This window comes from Stegastes partitus, unplaced genomic scaffold (genome assembly GCF_000690725.1).
Source record: "Stegastes partitus isolate 25-593 unplaced genomic scaffold, Stegastes_partitus-1.0.2 Scaffold942, whole genome shotgun sequence".
Taxonomy (NCBI): Eukaryota; Metazoa; Chordata; class Actinopteri; family Pomacentridae; genus Stegastes; species Stegastes partitus.
Genome location: NW_007578673.1, coordinates 219775 through 234794, shown reverse-complemented (window position 1 = coordinate 234794; position 15020 = coordinate 219775). Strand labels below are relative to the sequence as shown.

Sequence of the window (15020 nt, the reverse complement as noted above, 5' to 3'; positions counted from 1 at the left end):
CATAAATATATGTACACATTGCCCGAGGCTTGCCGAATGCTGCAGATAAGAGTTATTTTTATTTCAGTTCCCTGGAATGCTTTAAAAGAAAAAAAAACAAAAGCAAGTGTCAGAGAACACTTTAAATGAAAAAGCAGGTGTGAAAGAAAATAGACTATATGGGAGCAATTCGGTGAGAGAACAGGCGGTGGGTGGGTGGGCGGGTGGGCGGGAGAGGAGGTGGGGGGCTGACGCAGCAAAATCCACCTGTTCTCATCCCTCTTCCATCCTCCTCTCTTCTGCTCCTCCCCTCCTCCCCTCCTCCTCCTCCTCCTCCTCCTTTTCCACCCTCGCGCCCAGCTCAAACTGCGGCAGTCAGCTAATTAAAAAACATGGTTGTCCTTAATTATTCAGCGGCTGGCTAATTGATATTCACAGAGGCGTTCACCTCGCCTAAACGATTCGTTTAATCTGACCACCGCGGTCTCACTTTCATCCGCCTGTCACCCTCCGCCATTGTGCTACTGTACTTAACAAGGGACAGGTGGGAGATAGATACTGGAAGAGTTACGGAAAAGTTTGCCGTTGATGTAAATGCGGCTACAAATGGTGGCGTGTGCACCCAGTGGGAGAGCATTGTCAGAAGTGTGAGTGTTTTTACTTTTTTTTTTATGTCAAGGGTTGCTGCACAGGAAAATTAGACAAAGTAAGCTTGAATTATAATGACCGAATGAACACATACATCATCCTCTGGAGTTTTACCTCAAAGGATCCTGAAAACTCCTATTTTGTGCTCATCATAAGAGGGGAAAAAAATCCAGATTTCAAACTTGACACTTATACCAGATACTCCTTTCCCTTTTTTTCCCCTCTCAATTTATTTACTTCATTTTCTGTCTTTAACTTTCTAAAGTTCTAACGGCACTCTTGGCCCAGACCCCATCAAAGAGCCAGTTCTCTCTTCTTGACACCTCCATTGATAAATAACCTTTTATTGTCCTCTTCCTCTTGTCTCTTATCTCTGTTCTTTTTTTTACTCTCAAGTTCACTTCTATTTTGACGTCTAATTCTGCTCCCCCCTCCTCACCCGAGCTCTCCGTCCTCCACCCGCGACCGCCTCTTCATTAGGGGAACAAAAGGTGTATGGGCAGTGTTGAAGTCTGTCCTATTGTTAGGCCTTTAGTATGATTAGATTATCTTTAAAGTCTAGTGAATGGGATTAATCAGTCAGAAGTAATCCTGACATAGTGTGTGTGAGTGTGTGTGTGTGTGTGTCTGGGTCCTGTGTGTGTCGTCAATGAGGAGGGCCAACCTGCTTGCATGGAAATCAAACACACACACACACACACACACACACACACACACACACACACACATACAAAAGTGAATAAAAAAAAAAAGAAAAGAAAATCCCTGGGCACACATTTCTGTCACAACCTCTCCTCTTTTAATGACCCCTTTAGTCTCGCCTTCAGCACACATTTATCTCTCCGCCCGCTCTCTGTGGGTACAGCTGCTTGGGCTGGTGCGAGTGCGCACATGCGGTGATTTGTGCGTTACAGATCAGTGTCTGAGCCATTGTTTGTGTCTTGGCGTCTCTGTGCATGTTTTGTCTTTCCCTGCAAAGCTGAAGTCTTTAGTCACCACCTACCAGCGTAACATTGAGTTTGGACACACTCGTGACGGTACACAACCCCCCTGCCAATCCTCTCCTCTGTGTTTTCCCCCCGCTATCCCATCATCCTTCGTCTCTTCACCCTAAATTGAGCTGTTGGTGGGAGACAGTTTTTTGGCACCGCGACCAATGTAATCCAGTCTTTCAGGAAAAAAAAAAACTTTGCCAATCTATCCTAGAGTCCATGATTGCGGGCTTGGAGTCGATAACACATTTAAAGGTCATAATAGTTCTTCTTCTAGTGTACTTACGGTGTACTTTTAAACGTGTGCTTCAGGGTACATTCACCCAGCACTGTCATTTAGGTTTAAGATCAACTCGCTTCTCATCATGAAGTGCAGGCAGCTTTAGCTTTTTCGTAGTACTGGCCACCGAATAGCACTTTAGACTTCTGAGGGGACACAATGGAGACAATTGTCTCACCACAGCAATAAGGCTGGCTAATGTCAGGTTGTGCTGAGGACAGTGCAGGCAGTCACAGCTTAGTCATGGTGTTGCATTGCTGAGTATTGTCAGAAATGGGGAAAAGTGATTTGCTTTGGTTTTTCTTTCTTTGTATCTGGTTTCAGAGATGATATAATCGGTTGTGTGTGTGTAGTAGGGGGGCAATCTGGCAAGAAGATCATATTATCTTGATGTTTTGGGGCAGAATCATGATCTGAATCACAATTCTCCCCACTTACGTCCATAGATTATGTGATTAGTTGTGCATTTGGTAGCCTGGATGCAAGTCTGTCAGTTCAAGGCTAAAGGCACAACTCACAAATATCCTTATTTTACTGAAAATTCGGACCGATGTTTAAGATGTTGGTCTATTTGCCGCTATTCTCCCTCCATCAGGCTGTCTTCTGTTAACAAATGAAGTTACACCTCCAAAGCGTTCAGCGAGCATCGTCCTAATTGTGTCACAACCAATCACAGCTCTGCTCAGTTCACATGGAGCAGGAAAGTTTGGACAGCGCTGTTATTTATTTGCTTTATAAAGTAATTTTCACGACGCTCTGAAAAGCAGGTCGAATGCCAAATCGAGACCATCTCAATTCCCCAGCCCTAGTATGCAGGTGTTTTTTTGCCTGTGCTGGATTTTTCTATATCTCGTGTGCGGTAGACGAGCTTGACGCATCCTCTTGACTTTGAAACTTGCCCCACTCATCTCATGCGAGGACAGTCGCTCTCCGAGACTCCTCGCCACTCATCACAATGCATAGAGCATGCGTCTTTGCCTGCAGTGCGCTGAGTAGTCAAACACAGCTGGTTATCAGTGTAGTAGAGATTGGATGGGGTCAGGCAATTTTTTTTTTCTCTATGCGTTGTATTCTCCTCATACTTGTCTCCTTCAACTTCCTATATTATTTAAAGAAAGTCCTCAAGGTTTTGTCCGTGCGTTCCTTCTCGAATGAAAGTCCTCTGCAGTGTTGTTGATGTATGTGTGGGTTTTTTTTTTTTTTAAAGTTTGAATGTAGCATCTGCGACCATGCATTGTGCATACATACATGCTTCATGGTCATATACCACTCATGTATAGTGTGTATGTGCCAGTGAGAAAGGAGACTGAGAGGATGAAGTGTGAGTATTCAAGCAGAACAGCGTGGTAGCCAGTCACCCCTAGACTCTGAATACTAAATCTCCCCAAATGTCACTTTGAAGAAGTTCATGGATGAATCAGTGCCTCTTTACACTTCTTCTCCTTTCTCTCTCTCTCTCCCTCTCTTGTTTTTCTATTTCAATGCTTCTCTTATTCAGGAGATCGGACGCAAGGTAAGTCTAGAATTCTTTACCGTTTCCGAGATGCCACAGTTCTCGCTCACTCTTTCTGCATAATAGAGTCAAGAGTTTCTTTTTACTTTCAGCTTCTTTGACATGTTACATTTTTCTTTCCTCCAGGCATTTTAGATGCTTCGTATTTTGAAGATCTGTGTTTAAAACCCTCTTGTTCCAAATACTTTGCTGCAAAATGCTCCGCTTTGGGCATTAAAATTCGTCACTGTTTGTGAAAGCACGAGTGTATGTCTTGTTTCCATTTCTGTTTATTGTATATACTCTTTATTTACTCTTTCCAAAAAAAAAAAAAAACTGAACTCCAAATCCAACCTATCAATATATCCTAATTCATCACTTTTATCATATTTAACAGTCAATATACCGGCAGGGTTTGACAAGTTCATGCTGAGAAATAAGTCCACAACTAAAAATAGATTGTCCAAATAGCTGTGTTGTCCTTTCCGTAAAGATTAATCGATAATTAATCCACAATACCATTTTGATTTGAGTCATTGGCCCTCAATCCCAGTGTGATTGTGTTTTTTTTCTTCATCTGAGAGCTGATATATCAGATCTTATCTGTCCTGTGTAACACACAGAGCCAGCCGTACGTTTAGTGAAGGTCACAGTAAAGGGGAGGACAGTGGAAAAAGGTAGGCTGGGTAAATATATATGCCTGACCAGGACGCTTGTTCGCACTGAGAACTGATTTTTATCTCCTTTGCCTGATAGTAGTTTTGCTGAAGACATAAGAGGACAAAGAAACACATAGAGTACCTGCCAAGCCACGACCAATCCAATGCAGATCTACACACAAGGGTGTTCTGTACACATGAAGCAAAATGAGCACATATGCCCATACATGCAGACATCTTCTATATCTGGGTGGATGTACTTCTAGCAGTTTACTTTGTCTTACATTTAACCTTAAATGGATAAAAGCTGCGTTTTTGCCCATTAATTTACATTCGTGACGACAAAGTGAATCCATGATTTCAAATTTTTGGAAATGAATCGAAAATCAAAAAATCTCTCATTTACAAATGAAGCCAATCATTACTTTAAGATTTTGTAGAAGCCACTTTGCAGCAATTACAGACGGAGATCTTCTTGGGTAAATCTCCACAAGCTTTGGACGTCCTGGGCACTGTATTACATTCTTCCTGGCAGATCCCTTCAGCCTCTGCTAGACTGTATGGGAAGTGTCTGTGAATTTCAGTCTTTAGGGCTTTTAGTCTTGGCCCATAGCATGATGCTGCCCCCACCGTGCTCACTATGAGAGTGGTTTTAGATGGTGATTAGCAATGCCTGGTGTTTGTTGAATACAGTGCTTGGAGTTTTGACCTCCTCAATTACATTTTTTTTCTCATCTAACCACAGAATCTTTAAAGTACTTTTTGGCACACTCCAAGCAGGCTGTCATGTGCCTCAGAGTAGCTTCCATTTAGCTCCCACTTAACCATAAAGGAGTGGTTGATGGATTGATGAAGTGCTGCTGAGAAGGTTGTGCTTCTGGCAAGTTCTCACATCTCTCTAGAGGACTTCTAAAGCTCTGTTAGAGTGACCAGTGGGTTCATGGTCTCCTCCCTAACCAAGGCTCTTCTTGCTCTGCTGCTCAGTTTTTCTGGATGGCCAGCTTTACAAAGAGCCCTCGTGGTTCCAGACTTGTGATTATTGAGGGCACTGTGCTTCTGGGAACAGTCAAAGCCTTAGAAAAAAATTTTCCACCCTTTCCCTGATAATTCCTTGCCACAAGTACAAGTGGAGGTCTATGGAGAGTGCCTTGGACTTAATGATATGGGTTTTGTCCTGACATGCAGTGTGAATCCTGGGACCTTGTACACAGGTGTGTGGCTTTTCTAAACTGTGTTCTGTCAATTCAGCTGGCAACAGGGGAGCTCCAAAAAAAAAGTTATAGATGCATCGCAAGGATAATTAAAGGAAACAGAATGCACCTGATCCCAATTTGGAGTGCACATGAGTGGGTCTGAGTGCTTTGTAAATAAGAGATTTCAGATTTTGAGTTTTGATAAATCGCAAAAGCCCTTAAAGCATGTTTTCACTTTGTCGTCGCGTGTTATTGAATGTAGATTGATGGGCAAAGTGACAGTCCTATCTATTTAAAATTACATTTACAACACATTAAATTGTGCAGCCTGCAAAGGTGCCTGAATTCTGTCTGAATCCACTGTTCAGGCACGTAGGCGCAACACCCATAAGGTTTCTTCACAGTTTGATGTATGTGTACATACCAGTAAACAGAGGTCATGTGTCTGTGTTGTATTATAGAAGTGTCTCTTCTTTATAAACACCCGTCTAAGCTCTTACGACGGGTCCCTGTGATGTGTATGTACTCTTGTGTATGTGTGTTATTGTGATCGCTGTTAAAATTGGCAATGGTCCACTGAGCACATAACTAATGGTTTTTCTTCTCTTCTGTGTATGCATGTGTGTGTGTGTGTGTGTGTGTGCTGGATGGGGTGCTTGGGCGCGCGTGCGTGTGTGTGTATGTTTTATTTGTGTGTGTTTAGGCCAAGCAGCTGGAGGCTAGGGAAGCAGATCTAAAGAAGCAGGATGCTTTCTACAGAGAACAGGTGGCCCGGCTCGAGGAGAGGGTAAGAAACAGTTTGCAGCATACACCAAGCCGAAAAACTGGACTTAATTAATGTAAATGTGTAAGGTAACTCACAAAACTAGGCTCTAGCAGTCACTGCAGAAATAAAGTGATGATATCTGATTACAATAATGATGTATTTGTCACGTTTACAAGCTTGTCTGATCTGAATTCCTTCTTGCGAATTGGAAAAACAAACTTGGAGCATTTTTTGTTTTTCTCTTTAAATTTCTTGCGTGTAAATCAGAAGCGATCCTCATATGACTGGACGGTGAGCTGGCAGTAGATATACACAGGACCCGACTCTACATACTATTTGCTGAGCTGCACAAATTGTGTTTTTAGCAAAATGCTTTTCGACAGCAGTTCATTGCACACTGCTGCGAACTGACTTGTCTCTTAAAACCTTTTGTTTCGATGGTCATTATCGAAACACTTAAGAAAAAAAAGAGTTTTGCTCTGCAGATAAAATGCAAGAGTAATAAAAAGTTCTAAATAATATACCCATAGCAAACCAAGCCAGAGCATTACTAAAGAACTAAAGAGAATAATCTAAGGTGAAGGATAGAGAAGAATAGAACTTTCCTTTTCACAACAGAAGACAAAGGCTACATTTTGCGTTAATCAGTCACGAAACAAGAGGCTATACAGATCATCGCTGTTTTTGAGAACATACATCAAAAATCTGCAGTGCAAGTTTGTTTTTTCCCAGGGTTAAGTTTTTACAACATGCTTGTATTATTGAATAATGCAATTACTGACATCAGTGCACACAGAAGCGCACACATCAGCACCGAGGCACACGTTCACACACAGAATTCAGCCATCATACTCTGTGGGCTCAGCCGAAGCATAGACACATTCATTCTTTCTCTTCATCCCACTGCCCCACTGTTTTTGTTATTATCCTTCAACTTAAACTCTGCAAGCGTTCCACAGTGTGGTGTGTATTGCTGTCCTTCACTCTCTTGTTCAATGCCTCCTTGTAATTGTGTTGCTGCCACTTTTTTTTTTTTTGCCCTCTGGCTTTCCTTTTTTTTTTTTTCTTTAAATTTCACCCATAATTCCTTTGCCTGAAGGATAAAGGGTTAAATCTGATTCATCCCTGTGTGTGTCCTTCTGTCCCTGAAAATGACACTACCCTGATGTTCCCTGTCAAACCAGCGTCCTACGGATTGGGACAAGGGTCAGCCGCCATGCTTAGCACACTTCAAATGGCAGCTCCATGCTGGTCCCAGTGAGAGTTGCCTGCAAGGCAGGGGATGCCCTGTTAAAGTGTGTTTAAAAAGGATGCCTTCATGTGGCTCTCAAATCATAGTGTATCTCAGGAAGGATATAATGCCCTATTTAATGTGCTTAAAATGACACCTTCACGCTGGGAAGGAGTTTTTCTCCCCTTTGGAGGGTGCTAAAAGTCAAATGCCCTCTGTAGTGGAAGCTAAATGGAAATTCACACTGTTGTGAAGGTATTGTGGAAGAAGAAAACACTCATATATTCTTAGTCCTAAGAGTCTCACACAATTCAAGATTTGTAAAATGCTTTAGTCTTTATGCAAATAGCTCAAATGTGATTTCTTGGCTAAAGTAACTGATGTCTTATTTTGTGTTTCTTAGCAGTCTATGTCGTTATTGCAAAAAAAAAAGAAAGAAAAAAGCTCCTTACTCTTTACTTTTTTGTTTCTTCATGCTTTCATGTGCTGATCAAACAAACGGGGGCAAATGTAATGATTCACTATCACAGTTTTAATAGTCTGGATGTGTTGGCACCCATTATGTAGAAGTTGATCTACAACATAGTAGAAAATTATGAAGTTTTAAGGCAAACCGAGAAGAGACTGGCATCATAGAACGAGGAAAGTGGAAATAATATGAGATGTAGGCCACTGATCCAGCCATACAGCCAAGTCTCTGTCTTTCCCCCAGCTTCTATTGCATTATTACATCACTGGACAATGTAGCTCTACTGTATCGCATAGTATGGAGGCAAAAGTGAGTGCAGATGGTAGGAGCGATGAGTCCCAACTAACACAGGCATTATCGACTCCAGGCACTGGTCATCCATCAGCCACGTTGGCCTCTGGTCAATATTCCTTAGATCAAAGTGTCAACAAATCACCTTCACACCTCAGAGAGAAACAGAAGATTGCAAGAGGGAGAGGGGACAGAGAGGAATGGACGGACGGCAAGGAAAGAGATACTGTTTTGAAGCTTGAGGAGCTAGAGATTCAACTCACGAAAAGACATGACAGAAACAGGAAGTGGACACCTGGAGACAAGTTGGAAATTAAAGAGATTGTGTCTCAGAGGGTATCGTAAGAAATTATGATAAAGTGACATTTATGAGTCAGCGAGAGAACAAGAAGAAATACGAAAGTAAAAGAAAGAGACAGAGGAGTGGTATAAAAGATTAAATGTCACTAAATGATAAAGAAGACGAGAGTATGGGAAAGGAAAAGGTTGAAAGACCACCACAAGCCATCTGTGACGATTACAAAAGGGAAGGCGAGTGTGAGAAGCAGGGGAGTGTAGGAAGGGTCGGAAAAAATGAACAATGTTAACACTGATTCATTTATTGATTCATGCAGAGGAATTAAATGACAAATTAGTTTCCAAACCACCTTGTCCACAAAAATTTGCACAGAAAGCACATCATTTCAATTTGCGGATGATTTAATCAGGATTTATGGCCTGTGGAGACGACACACAGCAGAAGGAGCAATCGCGTGTGCATTCTGGGCGACGGTGTGTGATCTCGGGCTCCTGTGTGTAACTGAGGATCAATGGTGGGCATATTGCATGTTGTCTTACTGCGTGTCAAGCGGCTTGGGACTCCGTAGGGGGTGTCGTTTGTTTGGGTTGTGTTAATAACGCTCCCTTATTCTTGTTCTGGCCGCAGTGCCCCATTTGGCACCAAGTCTAGCCTCTCTTCATTCCCCGTGCTCGTCACCCAACGTAAGCCAAAATCACTTTTGGCATGTTCTTTTCCTGCGTGCTCACTGTAATTCCTGCTTGCTTAATAGCGTCCACTCCAGATGAAGGCGTTCAGTACGTATACACCATGCAAGAACAAATCTAAGGCAAGACAACAGCTAAACAAAAGATAAGCAATTGTGAACTTGTGTAGCAGCTTCGTAGATAAACCGTAAAACAGCTGGATAACAAACATACAGTATCAATAGCAGGCTGAATATTTATTGTATGCTTTAAATTATGTGTTTTGCTGTGATTCTCGCTTTGCTCCAAAAATGTTTTTCCTCTCCAAAGAACATTAAAATCTGTATTGTTGTTCACAAAAGTTAATCTGTCATCATTGTTCAAGGAGAGAGAACACATAATTGTACATGCTGTCTGCTTAGACTTGGACAAGAAAAAGTACTAAATACGTCTCAGTTCCAGCTGCGTAAATAGAAAAAAAAATTGCTGCTTTTGTCAGTTTACACTATACAATAGAAGTAAATGTCAATTAAATGTCAAATGATTCAAAATTATATCACCTCTCAGTAATTGCATTACTTCTAATGCTGAACAGTGGGGCATTTGTGCTTAATTAGAAATGTAAAAAATGAAAAAATGGCATCAAAATCTGCCAAAAGCGTGGGAGTTAAACTCAGGTAAAGTGTCATTAACAAACAGAAAGTAAACTCCTGAACTCCCGAAGAAAAAGAAAACTACAATCACATCACACAAGACGACCAGTGGCAAGTGATGCTATTGGATCGCTGGCCAGTGAGACCAGTTGACATGTTTCTAACCATTATGTGCACACTGTAGCTATCACACCATAGATGCTTTTTTTTTGTTTTGTTTTTTTCCAGCAAGAAATTAGATTTCACTTTGAGCGTACTCCTCGCTAAATATTATCTCCCGTCACATTTTCCCACTCCCTCCATCTGCTCTCAGTTCCTCCCTCACCTCAGGATTCCCCCAGCATCTTGTAGAAAGAGGTGGAAAGAACCAAAAAGAGAGGGAGAAGGGGGGGGGTGAGAGAGAGAGAGAGAATATAAGTCTGATATATATTACACGTCTGTTCCAATCCAACATGGCCATTCATCAGAGAGGCTTCCAGTGACAGGCCATCACCAGGCTCCCAGACAGCTCAGCCTGCTGCCTCCGCTGCTGCCGCTCATTGGGGCCACAGCTACCAAATAGCCCCTGAAAACAATATCTATATATTTATTACATTTTCACTCAATACCTGCCTCGCTGTAAAACAATCTCATATTTAACAATCAACTTGCCAATGTTTCTTTTTTCTTTTTTTTTTCTTCTCCTCCCCTCTCTCCTACTATGTCTTGTTGCAGCCCTCCCTTCTCACCACATCTGTCTCTATATCTGTCCTTTTTTTTTTGAGAGTGGTCTTTTTTTCCCTTCGTGCCTCAATTTCATTTTTTTTTTCAGAAGGGATTTTTTTTTTCTTCTCTTTTTTTCCCCTATCTTTCTTTTCGCCTTGTATATCGATGAAATTGGATTTTTCTGCTCTCCCATGGAGGACAATCACAGCAGCAATTGCCATCTCATAGCAAAGTTCCACAGCACTGTGAAAGGAGGAAATACAGGAGAAAGAGCATTAAAAAAACAGTAATGGCTTCTATCTCTCTATCTCTGTCTCTGCCTCTGACTTGCTTCATCTCTCCCTTTGCTTGTCACCCTTGTATCCCCCTCTTTCTCAGTCTTTTTGCCTTTTTGTCTTCATTTCTGGGGGACTGGAGCTAAAACTATTTTCCGCCTCTTGTTAGAAATATTAAAATAAAAATAACTGGAGTTCCTCGGATCGTAGCAATAAAGATGCTGTAAGTTTTTGGGAGTTCTTTCTCTCCCGTACCATGAAGCGATCAGTGCAGTCGCTGTGGCTCTGTTGTGAAAGCGGAGACAGAGTAATCCTGCAGCGAAGACATGACAGTGTGCTGCAGTGTTAAATTATTGTGTCTGACACTGTTTGCTGTTTTAGCCGCATGATGGGATTCGCAGGGATTTAACGGGAAGTCTTTTCAAGGAATGGTGATTTCACAACAACAGGATGGCACATTCATTTATAAAAGAAAAAAAAAAAAACGACAAACTTGCAGCTTTTACTTTCCACAAGCTAAAATATTTAATACCTGGGTACGACTAGTGAACATTCAGCTTATAGGGGGCAGTGGGTCACTGTCACTGTCATTTTTTGCTGGCGTGTTTATTTTTCTGTTCTAACCTCGTATGAAGATCAAAACTTAGGCGAGACACTTGATTTTATTTTGGTCACGAAAGTAGCTTTGCATTGTCTGTTTATGTAGTGTATAATGAACCTCCAGTGGTTTACATGACAGGAAATTTAAAGGTTCTGTGTCCAAAATTCAAAATCATTTCATGTCACTGGAGCACCTCAGACCAAAACAAAGGGGCACCTTACAAAGATAACGTTGGCTTCATTTCACCTTTCTTGTTCCTCAAAACTGCAGCAAACTCTCACATGGAGCTAGCTGACATAAGTATGCACAAATTAGGTACACTACATAAATAAAAAGCTTTATTTTAGTTTGTTTTTTGGGGGGTTTTTTGGGGGGGGCTCTGGCGGAACACTGGACTGCACATTTGCTTCTCCGTTGCAGTTGGAAGATCATTCTTGGTCCATTTATAAGCACAGGGAGGGCCAACAGTTTCAAAGGGAGGGACTCACGTGCACTAACATGCACAAGTAGCCAGTCCACCTGCTAGAACTGAAAAGAGAACAACTCTGGTTACAGCACACACAGACAGGTATTCGTTCTCTAACAATGGCACCATTATTCCACTACATCTGTACATAGTAAACAGTTGTTTGCGGCGATATTAGTTCTGTATTTATGTTTAAAATCTTGCATCTTTCACCTTTTAAACAACTAAAAACTTTAAATTACTCATTAAAGTTATGTTTATCGGAGCTATTTCTTATTTCTGTTGTTGCTAAATGTGTCAAAAAAGAAAATGATCCTACTCTCTTCTTATATGAAGCTATTGCTATAACAAAAGCTGGACAAAAGGGAAAACGGCAAAGACAGCTCTCACCAAAGTCTGTAAGGAGAGTCCAGGAAGTGATGCCACTTTGCCAAACCATTTCTTTTGTACAGATTAAACACCGTTGGCAGCTTTATGTTGTGTTCAGAAGGAAAACAGAGCACATTATTGCCTCTAATTTGACCGATTTTAACTTTAGCTGTAATATAACAAGCAAAGAACAGGCCAGCAGTTTGTGTGGGAGTGTGTGTTGTTGCACTCACTCTGACTGATGTCAGAACTGATGAGAATATATTTTTTGTGTTACTTTCTCCTTTTTCCTCACGTCTCTGCATGTTGATGAAGTAGATTAATGAAAAGATACAGTTTTTCTTTTTTCCTCAAGAGCAGGTTACATAGGTTAAGTGTTTGTGTCAGGTTTTAGTGTAATTATGTCTTTGCATTGACTTTGTATGTCTGCTTCTAACATTAGTCTTGTCTGAACACATGGTTCAAGGAGCTGGTGGGCAGATTTTGTTACCTTTGCCTAAAAGCAGATCTTTTTCGTAGTTAAACAGATAGTTCTCGTTTTCTTATCAGTGTATCAGTTTTGTTCTGCGTATGAAGAATAAACTCAGAAACAGTTTACCAGCCTCCTTACTCGCAATATGAGCAAGCTGCACTGAGTCACACAGCAGAAGTCTCATTTTCTCCAGCTCTGCAGAATGGTAATGTTGTCCATGGTGGAGTTTCTCCCCATGTCGGCCCTCCTGCTCAGAAGCAGATAAGAGAAAGAAACCATCAGTACAGGGAGTTATTTGTTTTATTCATTAAAAATGCGAAGCTTTTTCTCTAAATTGAGCTGAGCCTGCGTCGGGGTACCGCTTCTATCTCCTCCATATCGCTGCAATGCATTAGCAGTAATGACTTAATTTGTCTTTGACACCCCCCACCAGCATTTTTGCTTTGCACCAGATGAGCTAAAAACCTAGTGGAAAGCAAGTGGAGTAAATGGGATGTAAATAAACAGAAACTCTGTTTTATTCCAGAGGTGTTCGATACCTGATTGCACAGAGAGGTCGTACGCTGTACCGGGTCGTTGTAGCTGCACAGTGCTGTTCATCCAGTGACGAAGCGTTGCTAAACGGCAGACATTGATCAAAAACTTCTTTCTTTGCTCTCTAAATCAGTTGGGACAACAGCAGGACATCGCAATTCGAGACCGCTCAGTCGGTAATCACACAAATTACACTGTTCTCTGCCTGGTAAAGCAAGTGAGCGAGGGTGGTTTCTTTTTTTGTTGCTGTTTTTTTTTTTTTGTGTGTGTGTGTATGTGTTGCTTTATCTATCTAGCCACCAGGGTACATATAGACACTTTATGCTGTATATCCACATATGTTTCCATGCTGTGTGTGCCTCGTGTGAGTAGGTGTGTGCACATAAACATCTACGTCGTGTGTGTACATATTGTATTGTAAATGGTCCTGCAATCACTGACACACGTGGCCTTTTGTCCTCTCAGGTGGATTAGTGCGCTGATTAGTGCCAGCTCTGCCATTTAGGCAGTTATTATTACCTGATACTTAGTATTCTAGACAGAGACCAGAATCTAGCTCGTTCTGTCTCTCTTTCTCTTTTCGGCGGCTCAATCTCGGCACCCAGGAGGAGTCTTATTCTTGCCTCTTTAGCAGCCCCAAAAATCTCTTTTTAGTCTTTTTATCTGTGATTAAGCTTCTGTTTTAAATCCCTTTTCCTTCGCTCTTGACAGTTCCTTTGTCTAAACTGCAAACCACTTGAGTCAGGGCCAAGAGGGCACCAGTACAGCATGAGCTTACAAGTTAACTCTTAAAATCTGGGCATGCTCTTTTTAAAAAATTTTTTTATTGTGTTTCACATACAAACTAATATCATCCTGAAGGACAACCAGAGTGGGCTGCTCGATTATTCTGACCTTTTACTTCTTCTACTTTTTGTTTTATTCATTATCTTTCTTTGTTCTGATTTTGCTTATGACAAAAAGAAAAGTATTTTTTATGCATATTGGAAATCGGCTTTTTGCAAAATCATACCTTAGCATGTTCATGTGGTCAAAGTACTGAGCTTAGTAGTCATATTGATGGCAACAACCAAATCGAAGTTCTTTTAAATGATGTGTACAACGTGAAAAAGTGAAGTGTTCGGAATCCATTGCAGTTCATCTGTATAAGTGTCCATCCAAATGAAGAGGACGAGAATTGGTATCAGACCTTTTGTCAGTGTTGTCATGTCCCATCCTCTTTTAGCTCTACAACACATGACTATTGATCTTTTCAGCAGCGCAGTTCATTCCTATTGATCTTTTCGGAACTATGATGAATGTCTTCCCTGCTTGGAGGTTAAGTTAGAGCAGATAGCTTATGTCCGAGGCTTACATTTGTCACAATTACGGCATATCTGTAATTTATGCAAGATGATTTAAGTGTTTGGTAGACAGTAATGCTGATGGGTTAGCTGGTCATGGATTGTATAGGATTTTCTTGTTTGTTTGTTTTTGTTTTTCTTATTTCTTTGCACAGCTTTGTAGTCTGAGTAAGCTACAAATGTGTTTTTGTTTCTGACTGACTTGTTATTTTGCACACACTTTGACGGTCTGCTTGTTTAAGCTAATTACCGCCTGAGAGATTTCCGTGCCAGTTCTGCTTCATACAGTACGTGTGTCGATTGTGGAGCTAAACATTAACTCTACAGGTAATGGCACGAAACATTGCATCCATTTGATGTGGAAGAAAATTCACACAAAGTATATTTTGTAAATCAAGCTTTTGATATGAAAATATTGGTGTTTTTAGCATGGAGCCCTCCACAGAAAGGCATGTGTATTGGTAGACATTACCCTCGATCAAACCTCGTGCAACTCTCAATCAAGCTATCCATCACACTTTACAACCCCTCACAGTCTGATTATAAATGTGCATAACAGCCACTAAGGGCTGACAAGACAGATCTTGGTGGGCTTGTATAAACGGTCGAGGAGCCAGGTTATATGGCCGTGTTTGAGGA

At 41.3% G+C, this 15020-nt stretch overlaps 1 protein-coding gene across 1 annotated transcript in view; it reads left to right on the top strand.

Annotated features, from left to right (window-relative positions):
• Positions 1–15020, top strand: part of LOC103366397 (coiled-coil-helix-coiled-coil-helix domain-containing protein 3, mitochondrial-like) — a gene marked incomplete at its 5' end in the record, with an annotated part of 67442 nt that overhangs the window by 29969 nt on the left and 22453 nt on the right. Inside the window, one exon of the mRNA XM_008294105.1 lies at positions 5947–6030. Within this exon, the coding sequence (XP_008292327.1) occupies positions 5947–6030 (84 nt within the window). The remainder of the gene's footprint in view (positions 1–5946; positions 6031–15020) is intronic.